The 27,500-nt window shown below is 39.8% G+C and overlaps 1 protein-coding gene across 1 annotated transcript in view; it reads right to left on the bottom strand.

Annotated features, from left to right (window-relative positions):
- Positions 1-27,500, bottom strand: part of LOC145409229 (uncharacterized) — a 259,152-nt gene that overhangs the window by 142,836 nt on the left and 88,816 nt on the right. The window contains exon 5 of the mRNA XM_080279712.1: positions 276-404. Coding sequence (XP_080135838.1) covers positions 276-404 — 129 coding nt within the window. The remainder of the gene's footprint in view (positions 1-275; positions 405-27,500) is intronic.

Raw genomic sequence — 27,500 nt, 5'->3', positions numbered from 1 at the left:
GTGGATTGGGCTTCTACTATCCAAGAAAAGAAAGTACATTCACCTGCTTTGATATGGCAGCTAATAGCAGGAGGCTGGACTATAATTACCAGTAATAATAATAATAATAATAATAATAAAAATAATAATAATAATGATACAAATAAATATTACCACTACTCCTCTTCCTCCTCCTCCTTCCCGTACTACTACTACTACTACTGTTACTACTACTACTACAACTACTTACAGTACTAATACTAATACTGTACAAATACTAATAATAACGTACTCACCTCCTTTAACATTGCAGGTAAGGAGTAGTGGACTGGACTGGTTGAGAGGACCCGCTGTGACAACCCCAGTCGGTCCGGGGGTCAGGGTTCGACCTACACCGTCCACCACCATCACAGACGTAGGCCGCTCTGGGGAATAGGCAGGTGAGGCAGTTAGGCAGGTGTGGGTAGGCAGGTAGGTAAGTAGGAAGGTAAGTCAGTATTTGGGTGAGAGGAGATGTGAAGAGACAAAAGAGGAGGAGGATAAAGTAAAGCACAGCAGAGGAAAGTAAAGAAGAAAAAGAAAGAAGAAGAAAAAGGAGGAGAAGAAGAAGAACAAGAAGAAGAACAAGAACAAGAAGAAGAATATGATGTTGATGAAGAAAAAGAAGAAGAAGAAGAAAGAGTATGTAGTCTCTATTTTAATCGCTTCACCTCAAGGGTATCTTTTTCTCCGCCAAATGAGATTGTGTTTTAGCTTCAATTGATTACCTGTCTGTCTGTTTGTCTCTCTGTCTGTCTGTGTCTGTCTGTGTCTGTCTGTCTGTCTGTCTGTCTGTCTCTCTCTCTCTCTCTCTCTCTCTCTCTCTCTCTCTCTTTGTTAGTAACGTATAGAAATGTACTTGATTTTAATTACCCCAAAAAAATTCGAATAAAGATTGAGGACCATTAGAAAAAAAACTCATGCCTGTTTGGGAGTGAAAAGGATGAAAGGTCAAGGTCAAGGTAATGAAAAGAATGAAAACAGTGAGGGGTGGGCTGTCTTGGGTGAGGTATGTGCTCTCTCAGTACTCTTGTTTACATTTTGCTCTTTGCTATCGTCAAACTATCTTATCTAGCTGAAGAGATCCCCTATGTCGTGAAGAAATTAATAAAGACAGAAGGCTACCTAACTTCGCTTGTTGCAAAAGTCTCTCCAGAACTGAATCAAACCTTCTGAAGACAGTCTCCGAGCAACAAAAACTTCATCATATTAAAGACATTAAGAACAAGATTGTAGCGGTAGTTTGCTTAAACCCAAACTTCTTCAGTCTGTTGCGGTAGTGTATTTTTCATTCTTATTGCTTTCACATTTTTTATTCATCCAAGGAAAGACTTGGAATAAAGGGGCGGGAGACTTTTTGAAAGCTACTCCTAAGAGTAATAAAGCCGCATGAATGTAACTACAAAAATATAGCATAATACGTTGCTTGATTAAAGGAGTTACGTAGCGAAGGGAAGACAGAAGCCAAAATTGTAATTTAAACGGTTTTTATGGAACTACCAGTGATTTAGATTTCCTCAGCCTGCATCTCACTGAACAAACTGAAGTCAGCAACGAGGCAGAGAGGACAGGTATACGTTCTACCTTCTTCAGGCGCTTCAGAAGTCGTCGGATATTGTCAGCCTCACTACTTCAGCCCAAGGATATTATGTTAGTTTTTTACTGGAAACAGCAGGTGATATTCAGCTGAGGAAAGCAGTAAGGTTTTGGTGTTACTGAGGACTGCATCTGACCAACATAGTTCAAAGAGTCCCTCTTGAGTTGTACATAATTGTTTTAAGGTAGTAAGAGGTGAATAGGTTTAAAAGAAATCTCTCCTCCTACCTCATTTTCTCTGCTAATATATATATATATATATATATATATATATATATATATATATATATATATATATATATATATATATATATATATATATATATATATATATATATATATAAGATTCTAGAAAGAGAAAGTAAATTAATTTAAATTATCTGATGATAGAATGAGAACACCACTGTACTTTGCACTGGTCAGGATATTCTCTGAAGTACTCATGGATGTTCGACACTAAACCACCAAAATTCCACCGAACAAATATAATAATAATAATAATAATAATAATAATAATAATAATAATAATAATAGAAAGAAAAATGAGTCACGCAAAAACCTACAAAGCCAGATTAGTGTAGGTAGAAATCGGCCATAGGTGAAATAAATTCCGTCTGCATACGCTATTTATTATTGCGACAAAAAAATTTATCCCATCACACACATGCACACCAAATTAATCAATCCATCCGACACGGCATAACACATGACCTACAACCAGCAACCAGTATATTTTGCCGAATATGGGTTCATGTATTTATGTATTTAGGTGTAATCTTTCAGGCTGTAACACACAGGTAATTTATGGATTTCCCAGGTCAATGATCAGGAATCCATTTAGTTTGGCACGGATTTTTATTGTGCGAGTAGTTTTTGCAAGTAGTGTTATTTCACCACATATTTAGAAAGTGCAGGAATTAAGAGCATATTTTTTAAATACCAGCAATCTCTGAATGTACTGCGGGTTTACTCGAAATTTACTGAGAACAAGAATTTAGAGCATGAATAGTTCTGTGGCATTATATTTATTTGTCTGTTAGATCCCTCACCTAATTCAGCTTTACTAACCTTTTCAATTAAGATGGCTCTATATATTTTTTAATTCCACCCAAAGACAATCCAGTTTATTAAGCTGACAGTGAGTCACAAGAGCCTCAGTGTTAACTGTGAAAACGACCTCTGAAAAATGTAGTTGTTTTCCATAAATACTAAAGGATTACCATCACATGGACTGCAATACATTTTTATAGAAAGCGAGATTTGCTGTATAAGGAGTTCAAGAGCATGTTTCCATCCAACACCTTTTTCTTTTTTATTAATAGCTGAAGAAAATATGCCAGGAAGGAGCTCAGCTTATGATGCATGAATGGGTGGCTTTGATTAGGAGAGTTGTTTTTTACCTAAAGGAGCTTCTATTTAACACTTGGGTGTCGTACTTAATCCAGCCTTAATAACGTTGACTTCAGTCTCTTTACAGTGCAAACCTTCAATTTCCCATAACTAACGACAGACCACTGCTTTAGTTCAGTAAGTGCAAGGGAGAGCAAACACTTATTGTAAATGTAATATGAATGGTCTAATTCAACACTGGGATCACGTGCTTAATTTTCCCTATTGCAAATTTTGTAATCGTCTTCCCATCATTAAATAATGATTGCACTGGAGCTTTTGAAGTCTGACATACTAGCGAAAAATAAATAAATAATATAGTGAAGGTTTTGGAAATCTGAAGTGAGAAGAGTCAGATAACTAGCCCGTTACAGTATTTGTCGTTCAATATAAGGAATCGTATATTTATTTATTTATTTATTTTTTTGCAACGGAAGTGGTTTTTTTCCCCATATAGAAAGACTGTCGCTTCTCTGTAGGATAATGTAGGTACAGTAGTCTAAGAACAAAAAAGAATATGAAAGGTAGGGGCTGCTGGATGTTGACGTGAGTGGCGTCAGTTGCGTTCTCGATAAATCAATTTCTTGGCAGGGCAAGTGGTATTTTTCCCATATAACCTGATGTGTCTGGCCTGGTGAGAGCTGTTAAAATGTGAAGTGGATGGGGTCAGATGTATCCCCTGTTTGTTTGTCCAGGGTTCTCTATATCTTCAGCCATTAATACCATACCGAATCCTTCCAGTGAGGGGTAAAACTGATGCATTCCTATTTGTCTAGCTACAAATCATTACATTACGAATGGTGGTAGTTCGTCATATGTACTTGTTCAGCACGAGGATGAAATAATTTTTCATGTTGTTTGGCAGACAGATTTGTGTAACTGAAGAATTATTTTTGTGTTGGGGATGGGCTATTGTGTTTTAATTCTAATCTTCTTTTGCTATGAAAATTCCTCTGTAGGCTGAGTAACATTGATGGTACGAATCATGAAGTATATACAAAGGACATCACTGTAATATAGATAATAAAGGATTTTTGCAACAACTGAAACACTCTCTCTCTCTCTCTCTCTCTCTCTCTCTCTCTCTCTCTCTCTCATCACACACACACACACACACACACACAATGAATTGGGAAAGGTGGCTGTCAATTGGTTGTGGAATGAACTGTTGATCGTGAGATAGTAAGATCAATTCATACAGAAGCATTAATGAGACTGTGAATATGAACTGCGTTGTAAATACCTTATGTGATTTTTCTTAATTATCACTCAATGTTATAATAATTAAGCATTGTAGATAACGCTAGGAAATCGCCCTATATCAGCCAGCTGTAGAACATTCCAGTAAAAGTTCAACCAAGTGAGTGATCACTGTGAGAGAATTTGTTTAAGAACGCTTCGCAGAGCCCACCTACATTCCATAAAGAATAGACATTTTTTGTTGCCACTGCTCTCTAATGCAACCCATGACATCCATTGGTTTAAAGAAATGAAAAAGACGGATGATATGTGGGTGAGAGGTAGAAAATGTTAACTCTGTCAGTAATACTGGAGGGCCATGAAAAAAAAAGACTGCCGCACCTCATGGAGCACACTTTCATGTCCATGCAAAATAATTACGTAAAAAAAAATACGGCCATGAGTGGAAGTTTATTACCTATCTGGTGAGGACGCGTAGGTGGACTGCTGAGCTCAGAAAGAGAAACATCATAAAAACTCACCTACACGTACAGGTAAAAAAATACACACACTCGCCTACGCAGCCATAAACAGACGTAATCGTCACTAAAAGCACACACACACTCCCACAGACATCATAAACCACTTATGTACATACACACACACACAAATAGACCTCTCTCTCTCTCTCTCTCTCTCTCTCTCTCTCTCTCTCTCTCTCTCTCTCTCTCCTTGCATCACCTGGGAGTAAGGATGATTGAAAGAGAGCCCCCATTGAATTTCAGTTTGCTCACACCAGGTATTCATCCAGGGAAAGCACCGCCGTTCCGCTGTGGACGAAAGGATTGCTACTCGTGTGTGTGTGTGTGTGTGTGTGTGTGTGTGTGTGTGTGTGTGTGTGTGTGTGTGTGTGTGTGTGTGTGTGTGTGTGTGTGTGTGTGTGTGTGTGTGTGTGTGTGTGTGGAGTTGCATCTTTCCTCTTCAGATGTTGCAGGTGGAGCTTTTCAGTTGATCTGTCCTTTTTAGCTGACTCCTTGTAATATTATTCAGATTATGATTCGCCTTTTGAGCTAGAAGGCTTAGATGCAGCCTTGGATAACCTGTCCTCTGTCATGAGGCTTTATTGAGCTAAATAACTGGAAAAATAATAACAATAATAATAATAATAAATAATATCCTCAGGTTAATTATGCTTACAGAAGCATGAAAACAAACTTTGATGCAAAATGCTAATTATTGCAGTTTCCTGATTATCTGATACTAAGCTGCTCCTCTATAAGGATATTACTCAGGTATAAAAATGGCTTTCATAAAAAAAAAAAAAAAAAGGATACTCCTTCACCCAGGGAAGTCGTTACCTGGAACTGGAACTAGCAGAATAAGTGAGGATGGGCAGCGAATAAAATGACTTGGATATTTTTTAAAAGTTGAAGGGAAGCGTACCAGTGCAATGGAATATATATATATATATATATATATATATATATATATATATATATATATATATATATATATATATATATATATATATATATATATATATATATATTGTCTTGTGTGCTTTAGTGAGTGGAGTGAATCTAATACCTAACCCTTTCTAGTACAACACCATCGGCGATCTTTGTTCATTCAGTCAGTACTCTATTTGTAAATAATCTGAAAAATTAGAAACGCATATTTTCTCCTAACATAATTTGGTATACATTAGATCTTATGGGTCTAATGTAAACAAATACGCAAGTATGACTAAAATTAATGACGATTTTAATCATCTTGGATAAGATGTCTGGTAGTGATGCATTTAAAAGCAAGGTGCACGAACTTGTTTACACCGTTATTTTTACCCATAAGGAAATACTGTAGAGTCGTCCGGCTTATGTAAAAATATAATACACACGTCGTCCTCATTCGCAATCGTTAACCCCTTTGAGAAAGTAAAGTTTTTTTTTTCTATTTTTTATTTATAAAAGTACCTACATCTACCAGATTCTATTCTTAGTTTAGGGTAAGGTCCTAGTGGTGAAAGGGTTCGTTAAGGCCGTATCAAACTCCTACATTAAAAAAGAAAAAAAAATCTTGGCTGTTTCATTCAATCTAACACCAGATTTTGTATTTTACCTGAGAGAAATCGTATCATTCAAAGTCAAGAGAAAGTAGCTCGAGTTTGCTTTTCTTAGGAATAGTAGCTCGAGTTTGCTTTTTCTTAGAATTAGTACACAGAGGAATGAAAATAGCTTAATTTTTAGGCAACCACCAGGTGATTTTGTTCACTTGAGAGAAATCCTTGAATTCATATAAGTATGCAAGTAAGTATAGCCTATTAACTCCTAGATTCCGGAGACATTTTTATCATATGCCTGCAGGCTTCAGGGGATCTTATTAATCTTAATGAGCCTATATAACTTGATGGGGTTCGATATAGCCTTCATTAACCCCTGAGTTATTATTGTGCTCTCTTATGGTGAACATATTCGCCTGGAAATAGCAACAGTGAAGTACAAAAAATATCGCAGTGATGCATTTGATACTCCTTTGTTTTTTTTTGTTTTTTTTGTTTTTTTTCACGATTCTATAGCATCTATACTTGGAACTGGGGTATAATTTATCTGCTTATATTTATTCGCGTTTATGTAATACGTATGTTATTATCCAGGCTGTGCTTTGGCACAGTATTTTCTTCCTTCTTTAGCTCGAAAGGACGAAGGCACAGTTACTCTCAGCAATTTCGTTTCATCTTGGTTTTGCTGTCTCCAGACGACTACAGTTAGCTTAGGTGAGGTTTTCGCTAAGAGAAGTGCGCAGGGTACGGGGGAGTGTGTGGGGTGTGAGAAAATGTGTAACGTGTGGAAGAGTGGGTAATGTGAGGGAGACTGTGTAGGGTGTGAGAGGGTGTGTAGGTTGTGGGAGCGTGTGTATGGTATGGGATGATGTGTAGGGTGTGAGAAGATATGTAGGATGTGGGAGAGTGTGTAGGGTGTGCTAGTGTGTGTAGGATGTGGGAGAGAATAAGGTGTGGGAAGTGTGTTATGTGTTGGAGAGTGAGTAATGTATGGGTGAATGTGCAGAGTTTGTGTGAGTGTCTTGGGTGTGGGGGACAGTGTAGTGTGTGAAGAGTGAGTACGGTGTGGGAAAGTGTGTAAAGTGTGGGAAAGTGTGTAAAGTGTGGGAAAGTGTGTAGGCTGTCAGAGAGTGTGTAAGTTGTGTGAAAGTGTGTAAGGTGTGGGAGGGTGTGCATGGTGTGGGAAAGTGTAGGATGTGGGGGAGTGAAGGGTGTGAGAGAATGTAGGGTGTGGGAGAGTGTGGAGGGTGAGGATTGGTGTGGGTTTTGTGAGAGTGTGTACGGCATAAGTGAGTGTGGGGTGTGGGAGAGTGTGTAGAATAGGAGGTGTGTGTAGAACGTGGGGGAGAGTGTAGGGTGTGAAAGTGTGTGCAGGGTATGGATAAGCGTGTAGGGTGTGGAAGAGACTGCAGAGTGTGGGTGAGTGTAAAGTGTGTGAAATAAAGTCGGGTTGGTGGGAAAGTGACGAGTGAGGAGGTGGAGTGTGTACAGGGTGTGAAGGAGGGTAGATAACATGTGTGTGTGTGTGTGTGTGTGTGTGTGTGTGTGTGTGTGTGTGTGTGTGTGTGTGTGTGTGTGTGTGGTGAGGAAGAAGCTGAAGGATGAACAAAAATATTCAGACTAGGGGAACATACCGTGTGTAAGATGAGGAACATGTAACGTAAGAAGAGAGGTCGTTAATGGTTAATAAGAGTGCGTGTGAAGGAAAGCGCATAAGATGTGAGAATTGCGTGTGAAGGAGAGTATGTAGCGTCAGAAAAACGTGTGAGGTAGATGAAGAATATGAACCTCGAGACAAGAGTAAAGAGGAAAGTAAGAAGTGCGAGGGAAGCGAAAGACGTAAATGAAAGGTGGCTGTAGTCCTTTTGCCTTTTCTTGGCCTAGATTTTTATCGTCTTGTAGCTTATTTCACGTGGCTCGCTGTCAAGATAAGACTTTGTTGTGGCTGTGCATTCATTCCAAAGCACTTCTTCAAGGCTAGCTTCATATTCTATTGCCAATATCTTGCTACATTCAATATTCCTTTACTTCCTTCCACAGCATTTCTTCATGACTAATATCATATTCTATTGATAGTTTCTTACTGCAACTCTGTATTCAAGACTGAGAGAGGGCAATTCTGGACCAGGTTTGAGTAAAAAGGGTAGCATTAGGGAAGCATATAAGGTGCAGAAATGTGTATGGTAAGGGAACTGTGTAGGATGAGGAAAGAATGTGAGACAGACGATTGATATTTACTGTGTCGATGGACGTGAATGAGGGAGGGCTAACAGGGTGAAATAAATGTGTAGGGTGAGGGTTCTGTGAAAGTTTAGGGAAGGTGTGAAGTATACGAATGATATGAAGAGTTTAGGTGATATGTGAGAGAAGTCATTTAGGGTGAGGCAAGTGCTGAAGGTGAATGAAGCGTGTAAGGTGGGTTAAGTGTTTAGGAATGTGTTGAGTGAATGGTAGAGTGTGTATTGTGAAGGAAGTGTGTAGGGTGAGAAAAATATGTCGAGTAAGAGATGTGGACAGGATGAGGTTAGTGTGCGTGAATGAACTGAGTGAGAGGGGTTGTGAATGGTGAGAAAATTGTGTAGAATAATGAAAGTGTGCAAGATTATGTAGACCAAAGGGAAGAATGTGTATTGTGAAGGAAGTGTATAGGGTGACAAGTGTGTAGGGAAGTGTGCAGTGTTGAGGGGAGTGTGTAGGGTGACAAGTACGTGAGGTGAAGAAAATGTGTAAGGAAGTGTGCAGGGGGCGGGAAATGTGTAGGGAAGTGTGTGAGGAAGAGTGTCGAAAAGCGTGTAGGAATGTGCAAAGCGTGAGGGAAGAGTGCGTTGCGTAACAGTGGAGAATTACTGCAGAAGGGAACTGCTCAGGTTATTAAAACTAAAAGGGTTTATAAATGTGCCGTCTTATGCGAGGCTTCATTCCATTTTAGAACCCTAGTGAGTCCTTTTGCTTCCCTCATATTCTCTCCAAATTTAATCTCTCACATTTCACGACCATTTTTCCTCCCTTTCTCCCCCTCTATCATTTCCCCTCCTCTGCCCCTTCTCTTTCATCTCCTCTCTTCCATCTCCCTCTGTGATATTCCCCTTGCTCTGTCTCCCTCTTTTATCTCCTCGGTTATGCCTTCTCCGTCCACATTATATCTCGTAGTTCCCTCTATTACAGCCCATCTCATCACCTAATCCTTTGCCTGCTATCATTCTTCACGTACAGGAGGGGTTATCGGTTCCTTTACACTCTTGCGTTTCTGAATAATTAAAGCAAGATTCCAACCTTTTTCAACCTGCCTGAATATTACAGACTGATATAGTAAGATCTCATTAGGTATGGACTCAGATTCCAGACGCTTTAAAAAAATTATTAACTCTAAATATGCAGTCCTTTTCAGTAATTACTTTCCACTTCTGAGGCTTCCGGGCTGGTCAAGGGAGATTCTAATCCACCTGAGGTTTTATAATTAAACAAGACTCTGGGATTTCACTCGGTTTCGAGATGAAATAAAAGAAGAACTGACAGCATATATACGACTGAACTTAGGAGCTGGGAGTGCGGAGGCTTGGACTATCAGCGTTTGTAGGTACTATGAAAATGCCTCTGGAACACTGTAATTTGACCGTTACGAATATATTTTACGGGCCATTCATGCCCATGTACTATGACTTACAGGACCTTACATGTCTTGTCATATCACACACAATGTTCCGATCATGTACCTCAAAATTATGACTCCAGTTGTACTAATTCCCATTCTTGGTGTGGCATATATGCATTTTGCACAGCGCTCGTACTCGAAGCACAGTTACTCACCTCATGTAACTCAGTATCACAACACAGACAATACTTTAACATAATCTCAGCCAAGGATCTCGTTGAGAACTCGGATGAAGTAAAGTGGCCGGTTTGCTGCAGTCCACTGAGTTCGCCACCAGATAAACCTAGGACTACCACCACCATCACCACCACCACACCAACACCACCACAAGAACAACAACAATAGTACAGTTTTCTCAACTTCATCATTTGCTGCTGTCACAACCTAATTTCTATATTCCTTTCTCACCTCCAGCCTCTTACTAATTTTTTCACCGTCCTACCTGACCATTACCGTTTCTGCCTCTCTCTTCCTGCATTATATCTTCCGGTATATTTCTCAGCTGTCTTATTCATTATTTCTTCATTTCCTTCTACCACAACCTCATTTCTGTTCAGTCATCCTCCAACTGCCCTTCCTAACCACTTAGCCCGCCCATCTTTCCTCTGGTGCATCTCTCAGTTGTCACATTCAGTCTTCTTGCATTTTTCTCTGTTGGAGTCTTCTTACTCCCTTACTTTGTTCTTTCCCGTTGCTCCTTCAATGTCCTTTCTGACTATTATCACTCGTCTGTCCCCTGTCTCTTTTTTTTTTTTTTCTTTTACGGGCCTCTCTCACCTTCTGCCGTATCTTCTTACCCATTTTTCTCTGGCGCAGTCTCACTTTTATCTTTTTTCTTAATCTTCCGTCCCTTCCTCTTGCACGTCATTGTTTTCTCTAAGCACTATCGCTCATCCATCTTTTTCCCAGTGCTGTCCTCTCTAAGTTGTCATCTTCTTCACTCCCTCATTTCTCTCTGCCGCAGCATAATTTCTATCTTCTATTTATCATCTTCTGTATTTTCTTCTTTTCTATCATCCATCAAACCACTATTGCTCGCTTATATCCCCTCTCCCATCCCTTCATGCGTCTCGCTCAGCTAGCATCTTTTCTATCCCCCATTTCTCTCTGTCACAACCCTAATGTCTTTCTCCCTTTGTAATCTCTGGTTTAACACGATCACATGTCTGTCTCTTCTCGTGTCGTTCCCAACTTATTGTTTTACTCCTTTATTTCCGTCTGTCAAAACGTCTCGACTGCCGTTGTCAGCCTCAAAGATCAACTTCTTATTCTCGCACGTAAACATTTTTCACTTCTATATTCCAGATCTGTCATGTCCACTACCGTCTCAACTTTCTTATCTCCCCTGCCACATCTTTTTTACAGTCTCCCCCGTCACTCTATATTATTATCAGCAGTAACTTTGCCAGTCCCTACTCGCAGCCACTACCCTTACTTCCCTCTGCAGACACTCTCATTTTCCTTTACGCTGTCTACTTTCACATGAAGAATCTGTATTTCCTTTCTTTTCTGTGACTGATGCTAAAGAGGGACGCCTTCTACCAATAAAGCCGAGGGTCTCCAATGCCCATTTATACAAATATCCTTCAGCTCTCCTCATCCCCCGAATGGAGGATGGAGGCCTTCCTGAAAAGGGTATCTTCAGCCTGCAGTTTACTGTGTTTACCTTTCAGGTAAACTTGGGGCTACGACAACTGCTACTAAAAGTCTTCTGTAACCGCTTACCAACTATCATCAGTTTCTTAGGTTCCATGATCATTATAGTATAAACAGCAATTTCGCTACCCACACTTCTGCTTCATTTATTTCTACCGTTGTCTACTCCTACAAGGAAATTAGTTTCCTCCTCCCTTTTACCATATACAGTCTATCTTCCCAATCAGGATAAAATTCTACAGTATTGATAATTTTCAAATGATCCACAATTCCCTCTATTCTCGCATTCCCTACCATAATTTACCACAAACCGACGAATTTTAAATCTAAATTTCTTTTCGTTTTCCCGTAGCTGCCTGCATTTTATGATAATATAGGGTGATCCATATATAACGGCCCTTATCTACTCCGCCGGAAGATACTTATGTTGAGGGGACGGTTCTACCACCACTATCAGTGTCTACCCTGCATCATTGATTAATTTCCTATTCACACCTCAACAACGACTCCCACTCCAGGAGACTAAGCCGTCCTTACAACACGTAAGATAACATCAGGCGAGTTGCCAGTGGAGCACTTTTTATGGACCCCCTGTACTTAGCTTTGGCGTCACTGCTTAGCTATTTACAACTCATTCCCTATACTTCACTCTACTCTCCCTTTCTCTACGTGACGAATCTATACTTTCCCTTATTTTACCTTCACGTGCATCTTTCCTTCCACACTATGCCATCCACAAGAGTAACTCTGCTACCATCCACAAACAACACTTTCCGCTACACTTCCGTTACTTACCGTCGTCTACGCGACGAATCTATTTTGTCATTTTACCGCCATGTGTATCTTCATTACCAGAGTATCTCAGCAGGAGTAACTTTGCCATTATCCACAACCCAAACTTCCCTATACCCTCCCTTTTCCTTTCGGTTCCTACGCGTCGAATCTTTATATTCCCCCATCATCTGTTCCATCATCCTCCGCCGCCTCCCTGAGCCCCGTCCCACACGCTGGGAAAAATGATCACCGTGCTTATGGTGAAAGGAAGTGTCGCGACGTCGGGGAAAATTGCTCTTACGACACAGCACCAGTTGGCCACTTCTCCCCCAGCGGGTTGTAGGGTACCGTAATGACTTGCTTATGACTGTCTCGACTTTCCTACCCCTCAGCCTTCATATCTAATTACTTCCCAACGACTGGCGCAAGTTTTTTGTCGTCGCCTCACCAACTTTGTGCTATATGGGTATATGTATGTATGACTTTTTACACACACACACACACACACACACACACACATATATATATATATATATATATATATATATATATATATATATATATATATATATATATATAAGAACTACGTTGTTTGTTTGGCCTTCAATCACGCCCAAACTAATGGCCAAAGACCCCCAGACCCAAAAATATTCTAAATCAGGGTGGCCCAGTGATGGTTTTAGGGGGGCTAAAATTCAGATCCGGATAATTTGAGTTCACCGGAAGAGTGTTTGCCTTTTTGGCTCGGTCATCGCCGGATACCTCTTCAGGCCAATTTTTGGCATGGAGACTCACATGACCTCCAGTTCGGACATAAGCTATGTGAGGTTGACTTCGAGGTCATTTAAGGTCACGAGTCGGAGGTCATATTAAGTCACCGGTGATAGTAAAAAAGTACGCACAAATACTGAGCGTTAGTCTGTGAAAGCTGAAATAGAAGGTTCCTGGATCTCTTATAATCCCTCTTCAAAAGCATAAGAAGTACATTGTCTTTCTGGAGTAGAAAGAAAGACTGAACCAGAATAAATAAGATTGGAGTGTTCGCCTTTTGCCCCGGGCAACGCCGAGTACCTCTGCTAATTTATGTATATTGTATATATATATATATATATATATATATATATATATATATATATATATATATATATATATATATAGATATATATATATATATATATATATATATAGATATATATAGTTATAGAGAGAGAGAGAGAGAGAGAGAGAGAGAGAGAGAGAGAGAGAGAGAGAGAGAGAGAGAGAGAGAGAGAGAGGAGAGAGAGAGAGAGAGATAGATATATATAGATATAGATAGATATATAGATAGATAGATAGATATTATATACCAACGCTTGCCCGCAAAAATTTGCGAGACTAGTTGCCTTTCCATTACAAAAGGTTTGGAAATACCATTCATTATCTCTGTTTCCGTGCCTTTATTCAGACCCCAATGATCAATTATGATCTTAAAGTCGAAAAAATTATTTTCCAATATATTCATGTGTCGTGATTCCCGACAATTTGGCGCCGTAGCGTCATGCGCGATCGTCAAAACATTGTTTGGTATTTTTATGACACTCCCTGAACTTACCCCGACCTAGTGCAAATAGAATTAGGTTTATATCTATTATCGTTCTAGTGACAGAAACAGACAAAAGCATAAACACACACACACACACACACACACACACACACACACACACACACACACACACACACACACACACATTCTCAGTTTGACTTAACAAAGGGAGCCAGTTAACGATCCGTTATTTCGAAATGCATGAATATTCCGTATTGTCTCAGCTGGATGTTGTAAGTGGATGGGGTGACTGATAGATATTAATATGAGTGAAAGAGGGAGTTAGGGAATGGTGGAGAAGAATGGGGGAGAATGTGGGAGAGAGGAGAGGGGATAGGTGATGAGGGATGTCAGTGAGAGATATGGGTGAGACTATGGGATGGTGGAGAGTGTGGGAGAGCAAGAGGTGGGAGTTGGAGTGTATGGTGATAAGGGATGATTGTGAGAGTGTGAGATAGTGGTGATTAAGTTAAAGGAGGGTGTGTAAGGAAATGATGGTTAGGGACAAGGTTGAGAATGTGGATGGTGGTGGGAATGCAGTAGGAGGGAGCTGAATGAGAAAAATGATGAAGATATATTACTGGAGTGTGGGATGACAATGACTATGAGGTAGGAATAGAAGCTGGGGGGTGGTAGTGAAGGGTAAAGTTGGCAGTGTGAGGTGGTGGAGCCTGAGAGAGAAGGGAAGGGGGAGTTGAAAGGGAAGAAAATTGTACTGGAATGGGTGTGGATGAGTAGTAACAGAGGCGAGAATTGGTGGTAGTTAACGATTAGAATGGGGGTATGGGATGGCTAAGAGAGGAGCAAAGGGAAGGGGAAACTATGGGAACCAGGGTAAGAGTGTGGGTAGATTGAGAGTGTGAGAGAGTAAATGTGGGGGAGTTGGGGGGAATAGTGGTGATGTAGGGGTTACATGGGCTGAGAGGCGGACTTGTACTGGTAAGGGTATTGAAGTAAGTACTGACGGTGGAGAAAAGCAAGAAAATTGTATGGGGATGAGGGGAGGAATACAATTTGGACGAGAGAGAGAGAGAGAGAGAGAGAGAGAGAGAGAGAGAGAGAGAGAGAGGTGCAAGCGGGTGGGTGGAGGTAGTAGTGACAGAGAACAGAATTAGGAGGAAAGTAGACACAAGGTTTTAAGGGGAGAAAGGTGGGTGCCATTGTAGTGTTCTTGGTGGTGTCAAAATAACACAGGTGAGAGTGGGGAGAGAGGTGTGTGGGATTGTGTAGACTGATTGTGAGGGAGGGGTAAGAGCAGGGAAGGGGAGTGGGTGGATGATAGCAGTATTAGGGGAGGTAACAGAGAAGAGAGAGCGGAGGGGGGGATGAAGGGTGGTGATGATAGTAGAATTGGTAGAGAAGAGGGGGGGTTGAGAGGAGCGAATAGGAGGAAGGATACTAGTGGTTGAGAAAGGGGGAATGAGAGCAGTGGGAGGAGAAGTGGACGAGAGGGGAAGAGATTAGTGGGAAAGAGGATGGAGAAGTGGGTAGGTGTAGAACGAAGGAAGGGGGAGAGTAGCAGGGGGAGGAAAGGGAGTGTGTGGGGGCGGTTGCGCTAAAGTATCACCAGGAATTATGCAAATGATAATTAATAACAAAGTGTCGGGGTACGGATTTACCCGCGAATATATAACTGCAATTTAGGACCGCGACAAATTTTTAGAATAAGTGGATTAGAGGCCGCGTTTTGGTCGGCAAATTGTACAAATTTCTACAGGAAAAAGAGACCAATAAATTTAAGATACTAATGGGCTTTATCTCATCGGTCACCTTCTTACAGCAGCCTGGTTAGATTGTGCAGTAAAGGGAAGAAGTTTGTTTGTTGTCTCTCCTCTTAAGCTTCTCACTTTCCTCTGCTGACGAATGTCCCTAAACTGAGGTAGGCTTTGTACGTTGCTTTGTCCATAGATGAGTCTCTTAGACATGTTACGTCAGGGAGGAAAGTAACAGACATGTTATCAATGCGAAAGTAGACACAGCAGAAGCCAGCAGTTTTTTTTTTTTTTATCCTGCCTTTACCTCTTCAGTGCGATGGGGTCTAATTTTAGTATATTTCTGCTACTTCCTATCGATGAAGACAGATGTTGCAGGAATTAATTAAAGCTATATTTAATCCAAACAGTGAGATTTTCGGTATTTATGTTACGGTTATGTTTTTGATAGTGGTACTTGCTATCCCCAGACGATATTAGTTAGCTTAGGACCGACCCCCCGAGTGAAATAAGTTTTAGGACGTTGTATTTATTGCGACTTCCAGTTTATAAAACATGGCTTTAACCTTATAAAAATCATCTGGAAAGAGCAAAAACACCTCGGGCATAGATTACACAGTCCGTTCCCAAAGTCCAGCAGTATTCTTACTTTCCGTACAAAATGAATACAAACTATGGTTACATCAGTTAGTAGGTTGTGAGCATTTGTATCCCTCCGTCCATACTGAATACAAGCTGGAGCTGTCTCATTTAGGAGGTTTGTGATGGTATTATTATTCTTTTTTTTTCTGTGACATCTAGATGGGTTATCTGGGAAGTTTGTTCAGTGTTTTAATTTAATGCGCCCGAACACAGCCTGGAATAGATCTTACGTCCTCTCGAATGGCAGTCCAGCCTTACCTTGCAATATCGCAAAAGAAGACTATGGGGAAGAAGTAGAAGAAGAAGAAGAAAAAGAAGAAGAAGAAGAAGAAGAAAAAGAAGAAGAAGAAGAAGAAGAAAAAGAAGAAGAAAAAGAAGAAGAAGAAGGAGAAGAAGAAGAAGAAGAAGAAGGAGAAGAAGAAGAAGAGGAAGAAGAAGGAGGAGGACGAAAGGAGGAGGAGGAGGAGAAAAAAATGGAGAAGAAAATGAAGAGGAAGAAAATAAAAATAAAACCTAAGAAAAGCATGAAAAAAGAAAGAAAGAAAAAAAAAGATACAGAACAAAGGACCAAAATGACAAAGGTAAAGTGTTGGAAAAAACAAAAGCATTACGGACTGGGTACAATTTGAGAGAGTACACTAAAGGAGGAGGCTACATTATTCAGCCTTTATTTTTTTTTTCCCCATTAATATCGTCCCCCCAGAAAATTAGTGAACGATACCCCCAAATGAGAAAGAAAGTGTACTGAAAATTTTCCAGTGAATTGTATGTAGTTTGAAAGAATGCGCTATGTTTGCAATCTCTCGTTTTTTTCCACTATTTTTTTTTTTCACCATGATCACAAAATATGAAATAGGGAATGGCAGACTAATACGACAAGGGAAATAAGCTGGAAAAATCATACGAAAATTAGGTCTTCTCTCACTAAATAACTTTTTATTTTTTTTCTCAAGAGTACGTCTCTAAGCTGAAGATACACTGTTGGTGGACTTCATTAAATCTCTTTATCAGTGCCTTACTCTCATTTCATGAATAACTCACACACACACACACACACACACACACACACACACACACACACACACACAAAAGTACTGAAATTGTTCCCTCGGTGAGAGCGACGTCTGAGAGGAAAATTAATTACATGCTTTACAGTCCTCAAGGGTTAAGAAAACATATATATAGCCATGTTAATCTCAATCGCCACAAACCAAGCGACACGCGGGAACAGTTCAGAATTATGCCTTTTCCCATGATGACATTATTTTTCATTTTAAGCCAACTGTCACCGGATGCATATAATTAATGACTCTTATACCCGGGCCCGGGAGGAGTATTTATGCTTTGATCAACGTGTGTGTGTGTGTGTGTGTGTGTGTGTGTGTGTGTGTGTGTGTGTGTGTGTGTGTGTGTGTGTGTGTGTGTGTGTGTGTGTGTGTGTGTGTGTGTGTTTATCGGATTTAAATGAAACTTGGTAAAAAAGTACTGGACATATTATTCTCAGAGCTACTATGACTGCTACTACTGCTACTATTACTACTACTACTATTACTACTACTACAACTGCTACTACCACAACTAGTACTACTACTAGTACTATTACTAAACATCTACTACCGCTACTACGGTACTGCTCATGCTACGTCTAGACGATCTTATTCGTTTGAAAATACTTCTTATTCTGGACGTTTTGTCTCCTTCATTTCCAAAAAGAAAAAAAAATTCTTAAAAGCCTTTGAAAGTTACAAGAAAAAAATAAACTGATGTCCTCAGAGTGAAGAGATGAATCAAATGAACAAAATCGTGCGGTGAGCAAAGAGCGAAATCATTTAAAGAAACGTCCTCGTGTTGAAGTGGTTAATTTTTCAACTCCCAGTGAAGGGCAACACGGCTATATTTCATACCCGGCTCGCTCTCTTGCATAACTGATGAATAACGTTCTTAGTCGTGATGAATAACACTTCCCTCTGATTAGTTTTTCTCTGCCTCCGACGTCTTCTCCTGTATGAGTTATCCTATTACTTCCTTCGCTGTTTTCTCGCCGTTTTCATTTAAAAAAATGAAGTTTTAGACCCCTTCCAAGAAATAATCTCTCTCTCTCTCTTGGCTCTCTCAACATCACCATTATCAGCAAACAGAGGCAGGTTTTGACAAGTTGAAGACTTCTCCCAGCTTTCTCCTATCTGACCATCCTGTTTTAAACCAAACCCTACTAATTCTAGGATTTATTTCATAGTCACATGTTCTGTAGCCTCTTCCTTTCACTCAGTCTCAGGGTTGCCACTGAGTTACTTGGATGTCAATCGTTAATACATTACAAACGACGTGATCTGCACTCATCCGTTTCTTATTATTATTCGATATATTGCCCACTATCGTCCCTTCCAACAACCAAGAGGCTATTTCATTATACAGTTTACATGTGACCGCCTTTTCAGAACCTTATACGAACTGTCAGCCTTTTCCAGAATTCAATAAATATATCAAAAGGACCGTTTTCGTTGTCATGTTTATTATTCATACCACTTTCCAGGGACTGATAAGGGCTGTCAACCTATTTTTAGGAATTTAAATACGCCGCAAAACTCTATCCACCCATGTCCAAAAACTTGCATATACCATAAACCAATTTTCAAATGCATATACATGACTAAGCCCTTTTCCAGAGCCTTATATATAACTAAAACTCCTTTCCAGTAGGCTATATATGGTTCAAATACCTTTTCAGAAACTTTTATATAACTCAGTTTCCTTTTCATAAGCATATTTATGGCTCAAAAGCCATTTTAAAAATTTGTCTGTGACTCAAACCCCTTTTCCTGAAACTTATATATGACTCGGACACTTTCTCAGATGACTCAAATCAATTGTCAGTAACTTAAATATGACTCTAACCTATTTCAGATGACTCAAACTCCTTATCAGTACAAAAGATGTGACACAAATCCCATTCAGAAATTCATATACGTTTCAATCCCCGTTCCAGAAACTTAAATAAGCCGGTGAGCAAACAGTATATATCAGTTTTCCACCTTACACAAGAAATATCGTCTTTTCAAGAATTTCCTACAAAGCGTACGTAATATTTTCACTTGAAGTCACAAGTTTCCATCTTCTTTCACATTTGAGAATTCAATTAAAGAATCCAACAGTACCATATTTTTGTCCGTTGCGGGTGATACATTATTAGAGTATTTCCAGCTGCAGCCTCATATTTTCTGAAAAATATCTACAACCCTTTGAGTCTGATGATTTCCTCTCTCTCTCTCTCTCTCTCTCTCTCTCTCTCTCTCTCTCTCTGTATGTGTGTGTGTGTGTGTGTGTGTGTGTGTGTGTGTGTGTGTGTGTGTGTGTGTGTGTGTGTGTGTGTGTGTGTGTGTGTGTGTGTGTGTGTTTGTGTGTGTGTGTGTGTGTGTGTGTGTGTTGCAGATGTTTTCATTTAGCTAAGGAAAGCTTCGAGGAACAATATTCAAATAGTTTATTATAATATGCCTTATAATATGGTATTTACATTTTATATTTTTTTGGTCGACTGTACTCTCGATTAAACCTTTTTTGTGCATATCATGAAACAGCTTAATAATAATAATAATAATAATAATAATAATGAGAAATATTCTTGGGTTCAGTGCGAATATCTCTTTATGCTTCGTAATACTTTTCTTCTGTGAAAAGCACTATACCATTTTCACGCTAACTTGCCCCAGATATTCGTTCATTTGCAGCATATTTCACATAGTTCACTGGCAGAAAAGACAATGCTACGACTGTACACCCTTACCACAACATTGTTTTTTTGTGATTAGCATCACATTCTCGTTACAGTAAGAAGAGTATACTTAGCCCGCCTAGTAATGGTAATCTCATTCTTAACACTAATATTGAACGAATCTAACTTCCATAATAATATTTAATCGAGATGAAGAAGAAAAGAGCAAACACCAATTTATTTATTTGTTTTATTCATTCGCTTTTGTATTATTTATTTTTATATCATTCCAAAAAAACATATGAAGGGAAATAAAATCTTTGACCTTCCTGCCTCGTTGGTGATTCCTCTGTTTAGACTGGAATGCAGTGTAACCACTAAATCTCCTTACAGACACACTGAAATTGGTAGTCGTAAATTAAGGCCTTAACTACACTTTCCTTATTCATTTTTAGGGTCGTATTCTAAGTGGTTTGGGAGATTTCGTAACACTTTTTCCCTAGCTCCTTACTCTGTATATTATACATCAATATCCTTTGTATATATTGTTGATCTGAACTCTATCGCTATCAAAGCGATAAAATTAGCACACAAGAGAATGCGGAGGTGCATCATACAAAATAAAGTGTAAAAAAAAAAAAAGCATGCGTCACGAAACCGCCTTTGCTACCAAGAACACGACCTTTATACTGTAGCAGTAAGACTTATGGCCACAACATATTATTTTCTTGTAATCTTATATGAAGTTCACTTTTAAGTCAGTCACCACCCTGAACTGTTAAAAACTACATTGTTTGAAAATTATTAATGAGTCTGCTTTTCTCCTGGGGCACGTTATGTAATTTTGCTGCTAACTATTCACCCACTCGGTGCAGTGCAAGCTTCGGAATACATTAACTTACAAAGCAAATGGTTTCCTGTGAACCACATAACACCAGGTGGTCTAATGGGTTAAGACGCTCCAGCCAGATTGGGCTCGAAAAGGCTAACCCTCAAGGAATGGCTGGGGTTTATTGTTCATATAATACCACTGAAGAATGCAAGATCGGTCACCCTTGCCTTAAATGTCGATATTGAGTAACCTAGCCTCGGGCTCCTACTCTTCTGATCGGGCAGCAAGGAATTATTTGGCCGGCAAAGAAAAAGAAAGATTAATAGGGATTTTTTTTTTTTTTCACTCCACTTCTCACTGCCAAAGAGTAACCCAGGCAAACCTCATCCACTCACCACTTTTCCATAATTCAGAGCCTATGTAATTTTATCAGTCAGTAAACTCCTTGTATTACAAAAAAACTACATTGTGCAAGATTTAATAATGAGACTGCTTCCTCCATTAAGTAGGTAACGTAATATTTCCAGACGTATATTATTTTATTGTGCTTCTCTTTGGTTTCCCCAAACAGCCCGGGCAACCCTATCCACCCATCATCTTTGCCATAATTCAACGCGTACGTAATTTAATTAGGCTTTCAATAATCTATGTTCTTAAATGCTACCTTGCATAAGAATTAGTAAGGGGTTTCGTTTATAATCCTAGGTAGATTATGTAAAAAAAAAAAAAATCACTGGAGTCAAGGGCTTTATAATATGATACTATGACTCGTGGCACATCCTAGAACAATAACATGTTTTCTGTTTTTCCTAAAACATTTACCCACAGATTTTCAGGTTTTAATAACATAGTTTATTTCAGGGGATCTTGTACAACACCCTGCACTACAATAAACTATCTTGTTGAAGCCGTAAACACGTGTGTGGTTTTCTCCATCGTTTCGTTTCGTTTTTAAAGGCTCCAACATGCTTGCATGCGTCGGCCTTGGTCACCTAATGGCGGCTTTCCATGCTGCACGATCCACTGCAGCCTCCCTGTTCAGTCCCTTAACCCTGAGGCCACATTTAATGACCTCGTCCCATATCTTTCTCGGTCTACCCCTCGTAACCCCACCCCCAATATTAACACTTCTCACCTTCCTCACCCAATTATCATCCCCCATCCTCTCCACATGTCCAAACCATCTCAGTCTACCTCTCCTCGTCACAACACCAATACACTCCAGTCCCATCCTACCTCTCAACTCTTCCATCGTGAACCCAGCCCCCCCAGACCTTGCACGCAGGGACGCACTATACATTCACCTAATCATTGTCATTTATGTACGTCTGAGCCGGCGAATATCCTCCTCCTTCACTGCCCAGGTCTCACTACCATACAGCATTACCATGTGGTAGGTAATGTAACTTCAGACTACATATATACTCTACATACTTTTATTTATTTTACTTCCCATCTCCGTAGTGTCAAAGATCAAACTGAGCAGAACCAATGCACCCCACCTTCTTTCCATGATTTAGTGCTTAGGCAATTTGAACAGCGAATCAACATCCTATAGGCTACATTAAGTACTACCCTGCAGAAGAGTTAATAAAGAGTTTTATCCCCCTTAGGATATGTGATGCATTGCTGCCGTAAGTATCATATTAATTTTTTATCCCGTTTCTCCCTAGTTCCAAAGATCAGCCAAGGCAAACCTAATACACCCACCACCTTTTCCATTATTCAAAGCGTAGGTAATTTTATCAGTCAACACCCATTTCCCTGACTCCCGGGGGGCTCCCAGGAGAGTAAAGCGCGGCGCTAAGATGATATGGCAGGTAATATTGTGAAGCCGTTGTAGAGGCGACACGCATTTCCAGCTTCGTAACCTCGACAGCAACGGCGATATTAAACTTCAAAGAGGGAGAGGAAAGGCGACGGGACCAGTAAAATAAGGGGAAGATGAAAAGCACAGAAAACAGTGGAGAAGGGCAAGGAGAAGGTAAATATGAATAGCGGAAATTGAAGCCCAGCCGACGGAGAAAAGGGGGAAAGAGAACAGAAGACAGGTGCAGCTTTTGGCGGAGTTAACCCGGATAAACCCGGCGACTTATTTCTTCTCTATTCTTGTCACGTCCAAATGCTTTTACGGTTCTTAGGAGAAACTTTCAGATATGGAGAGGGTTGTACACAGTCTTCATTAATTCTTTCAGTACGAGAGGTCATTCCTACTTCTATAGTCGTTCTATATTAACTTGGCCTACATTATTGTCCTGTTGCAGCCAATTCCAAGAACATCAGTGACGGAATACGAGTAAGACAGTACTACGACTCTACATCCATTACACATCACTTTATCGCTTCTTGCATTCTATTCCACTGTTGATCTCTTGTTCAGTCTTCAATATACAGAGTAACGAAGTCACTCCAAGTTAGAGAAAAAAGATAATAGAAAAATCATCCTGGCAAGAATAAAATGAAACATACGCCAAGGGTTTGACATGGGTCATGGGGTTGAGGGATACTTTACTCCAGTTCTACCTACGACCCTCCTACTCCCAACGACCTTGTTCGTCTTTAAAGAGGTACTTCGAGCCCAGAACACCCGTGAGCCTCGGATTTAAGACACGTTAATCCTAGCCTCCATAAGAGGATTTTTATTCATTTTACTAAAGATTTTTCGATGTGGTGGAGTTACAAAGGGTGGTCTGTAATAGCGCCCCACTACAAACTCAGCTGGCGAATGTGTGTTTCTGGGACTGCTCAGTTTGCTAGTGTGGGCGTGGGTGTGGCAGCGGGAGTAGGAAATGAAAACAATAACTCAGCGTAGACTGTGCAACACACAAAAAGTCGCCCGGTGCAGTGGAGGAGAAGCGCTATACTGGGACTACTCTATATATGATGCAGTATTTTGCCGAGCGCTCCCTTCCCCAGTTATAAAAGAGTTGCCGTTAGTGGAAGACTGTTGAAGCTTTAAAATAACTCTTCAAAACCAGACACTCCTAATTAGAATATAATCGCACAGTAACAATAAATAAAAGAATATAGACTAAAGAATCCTGAAGAATAAACAAAAGAAATGAAGCTAAAAGGATTCTGAAGTGTTTAATTCCTTCAGTTTCGTAGTGTATTTCGTAGTTTCTTTATTAGTCTTCACCTACCACATAGGTGGAGACATTGTTTTAGCAGGTACAATTATTATTATTCCGGCTTCAGAGTCTCGCGACGATTCCAGGAGAACCGGAGAATGTGCAAGGAATCTGAAAGGCCCAGGTTATGTGTCCTGGCATGGGCCATAGCTGATAGAAAAAAAAATATGATTCAAATCTCCTCAATGACGTCAAGGTCATTGTAAGAAACAAGAGATGGTTCGCGGGACAATAGACGAAACCTGACGAACAGATTCCAAAGAGTTTATTCCGTGTTATTATTAGTCTCCACCTACTGCACAGGTGGAGATAATTATTGTATCTGGTATTATGAGTCTCCTATTGCATATGTGGAGACTAATGGTTTAGCTGGTATTATTATTGTTCTGGCCTCAGAGTCTCAAGACGATTCCAGAAGAACCGCAGATTGTGCGAGGAATCTGAAGGGCCCAGGTTATGTGTCCTTGCATGGGCCATTGTTGATAGAAAAAATCCAAATCCTTTATGCGCAGTGGAAGGGCAGGTCAGTAAGGGTCATATCAGTATTATGCTCTGAACGAGATAAGTTGGTCGTCGTTACTAATGGGGCCTGCACAAGGAATCTGAATTGTCCAGGTTATGTGTCCTGGTATAGGCCATTGCTAAGAGAAAAAAAATAATCCAGATTTCCCCAATGGTGTAAAGGTCGTAGTAAAAACCAGTTGGTGGAGGCTAGTGGCTGTTTGCAGGAGCGTTACAGAGTTATTATTGTTATTATTATTATTATTATTATTATTATTATCATTATTATTATTATTTGCTGTCTCCATACGACTTGACTAACTTCGGAGAGACTTTTCAGACTAGAGGAGTAAGACACAGTTTATTAATCCCTTCCAGTACGAGAACCTTTCCAAAGCTGAAAGAAATCGTTTGGAAATAGTAAGAAACACACACACACACACACACACACACACACACACACACACACACACACACACACACACACACACACACACACACACACACACACACACACACACAGAAAGGGGGGGGGGTTCTGAAATACCTAAAGCTATAGACAAGAGGTGCTAAGACAGAAAAAAAGCCTTCTAAACTGAATTGGTGGTAGAGATGACACTACCCAGTTACACGACACCCCTGTAATTCACCCAGCCGCTCGACACACTCCCCTCTCAACCACGTTATGCGGGAGAGCAGCTCCGGCAATATGCAGCCGCAGGGAGACTGATGCAATTCCCCTTGTTTTATGCGCATCCTCCCACCAGGTGAAGGTTTCTAGGTTAAGCTGTTGACAGAACTGACTGAATGACAAACCTATTTTAACGCAACCTCACCTACGCTAATCTAACCGAACCTAGCTTAATCTAACAGCGTAGTCAAACCTAAGGTAACATAACCTCACCTACCTAACCAAATTTTACGTAGCCTAACCTAAGCTAATGTAACCTACCCCAGGTTAACCTAACGTAGCTAGTCTAACCAAATCTAATTAGGCCTAACCCAACCAAATTTACCCCCAACCTAAACAAACCAACCAGGCTGAAGTTTTCCGAGTTAACTGGTTTTCCGTGTTGTAGTGCTGAGGGGTGAACTAAAAGGCGGAATTTTCGGGCATCAGTAACTGAACTGTACAACACATTTGTAAGAATTCAACAACAACTATATTTTTAACCTCCTTTGCATGTGGGCGTCATTTGTTTTCTTCTTCCTACCACCTAAGTGTTTTGCTCAGTTTAATAAAGACTTTTCTAACAGCAGATGCCAAACAGAGTTTTTTGTTATTACATCATAAATGGGGTTGCTTTGGCTGAAAAACCTGTAGTCTTGTAGCATAAATAAATAAATAAATTAATTAATTAATAATAAATTCTAAAGGGCTACTTCCCAGTGGAGGGGTTAAAACCGAGCATGCGAATATGTATGAGGCAATACAGCTGGGGACTTGAATATACATCCTGTTTCGCGGCCTAGTTGCAGGGGAAGACCGAGACTTTGCAAATACACAATTGCCACTTGTGCAGGCAATATGTATACTTTATATCAAGCCTCTCTCTCTCTCTCTCTCTCTCTCTCTCTCTCTCTCCTACGCCAGATCCAGATACGAGTATTTGATGGATGGTTTTTATGGGTTGGATGCGGTTAACTTCTTGCCACATTATAGAGCAGTGGTTCCCAAAGACTTCATTCTGTGATCCCCGAAAAAAAAAAAAAAAAAAAAGTGGCCCACATCTATATATATATATATATATTTATATAGGTATATATAGATATATATATATATATATATATATATATATATATATATATATATATATATATATATATATATACATATATATATATATATATATATATATATATATATATATATATATATATATATATATATATATATATATTTTAGCGAAAGTAGACAGAAAACATTGTTCAAATGGGGATGTTGGATATGAGATTTTAATAACTGAACAGGTTGTACTAAAGAAGCGGTACATACATACAAGCTATTACTCAAATCTTACACTGAAAATCAGTGGTAATGTTGGTATTGCATTTTTGCCACCAACTGGGATATTAGTGGTTCGGTCGCAAAGTAAAGGCATAACAGAGGTAATTTTCCATGTGGAACTTATTATCCAGTTTCTGTTTGGTGCTCGGCAGCTTTGGAATTCTCCTTTCTGACGACAGACGAAAATAACATAGTCACCCAAACATCCGATATGATGATTAACATGGAGTACCGGAAAACTCAGCCACTCTCCCCTCTCTGAATGTCATTGGCAACTGAGTCACTTATAAGTTTCTGGAATTCCGCTTGCAATACTTCGAGGAGCGCTCTACAGGAGATGGACAGAAAAAAAAAAAGAACTGACCTTAAATCTTGCCTTAGGAAAATTGTAATCAGATTCTATTTCTAATGAATCTATATACTTAAGAATACTGCATGGACCCCCTGTAAAATTCACCATATCCCTTGTCTGGAGACCATTGCGACAAAATGCATTCGGAAGCCTTGCAGAAATGCTAAATATGCCGACGCTCATCAAAAGATGCACAAACAACTATTAGAAACTGGCAGATTACAACTTCTGCCACACCTGTTTCCAAATTACGGCTTGTAGCGCCGAATCCTTGAAATGGTAGACAGCTCCCAAGAATCTCTTCTTTATTTAGTCTGCACACAAGTCCAAGACATTCATTCTTGTGCTGTTTAATGAATTCTTATATCGAAAATATGTGTAACCAACACACACAAGAAGGCCATGTGGAGCGAATGGAAAGGCAAATTCATTCAGACAGCACCTGTATGCGAAAGGAGTTGAAGGGTAGGGGAAGAGTGAGAAAGAGGATACTGTAGAAGAATGGAATTGAGAACTGCTTTAATGAAATTATTGAAAATAGTTTGGGATGTACTGTACAGGTCCGCATGAAGGTGGAGGACACGATGACTTAAAGGCGAGTAGTTCGTGGGAATAAGGTATGGCTATAGTGATATGTGAATCTGTTTGGTGTCTAGGATTGCTGAGCATTGGGAAACGGGCCGATAAGTCTATCAACAAAGTCGGACA

Source organism: Coenobita brevimanus, chromosome 80 (genome assembly GCF_032717465.1).
Source record: "Coenobita brevimanus isolate Jiangsu-jjx chromosome 80, ASM3271746v2, whole genome shotgun sequence".
Classification (NCBI taxonomy): Eukaryota; Metazoa; Arthropoda; class Malacostraca; order Decapoda; family Coenobitidae; genus Coenobita; species Coenobita brevimanus.
Note: the sequence above shows the minus strand (reverse complement) of the source record. Positions and strands in the feature narration are given on the sequence as shown.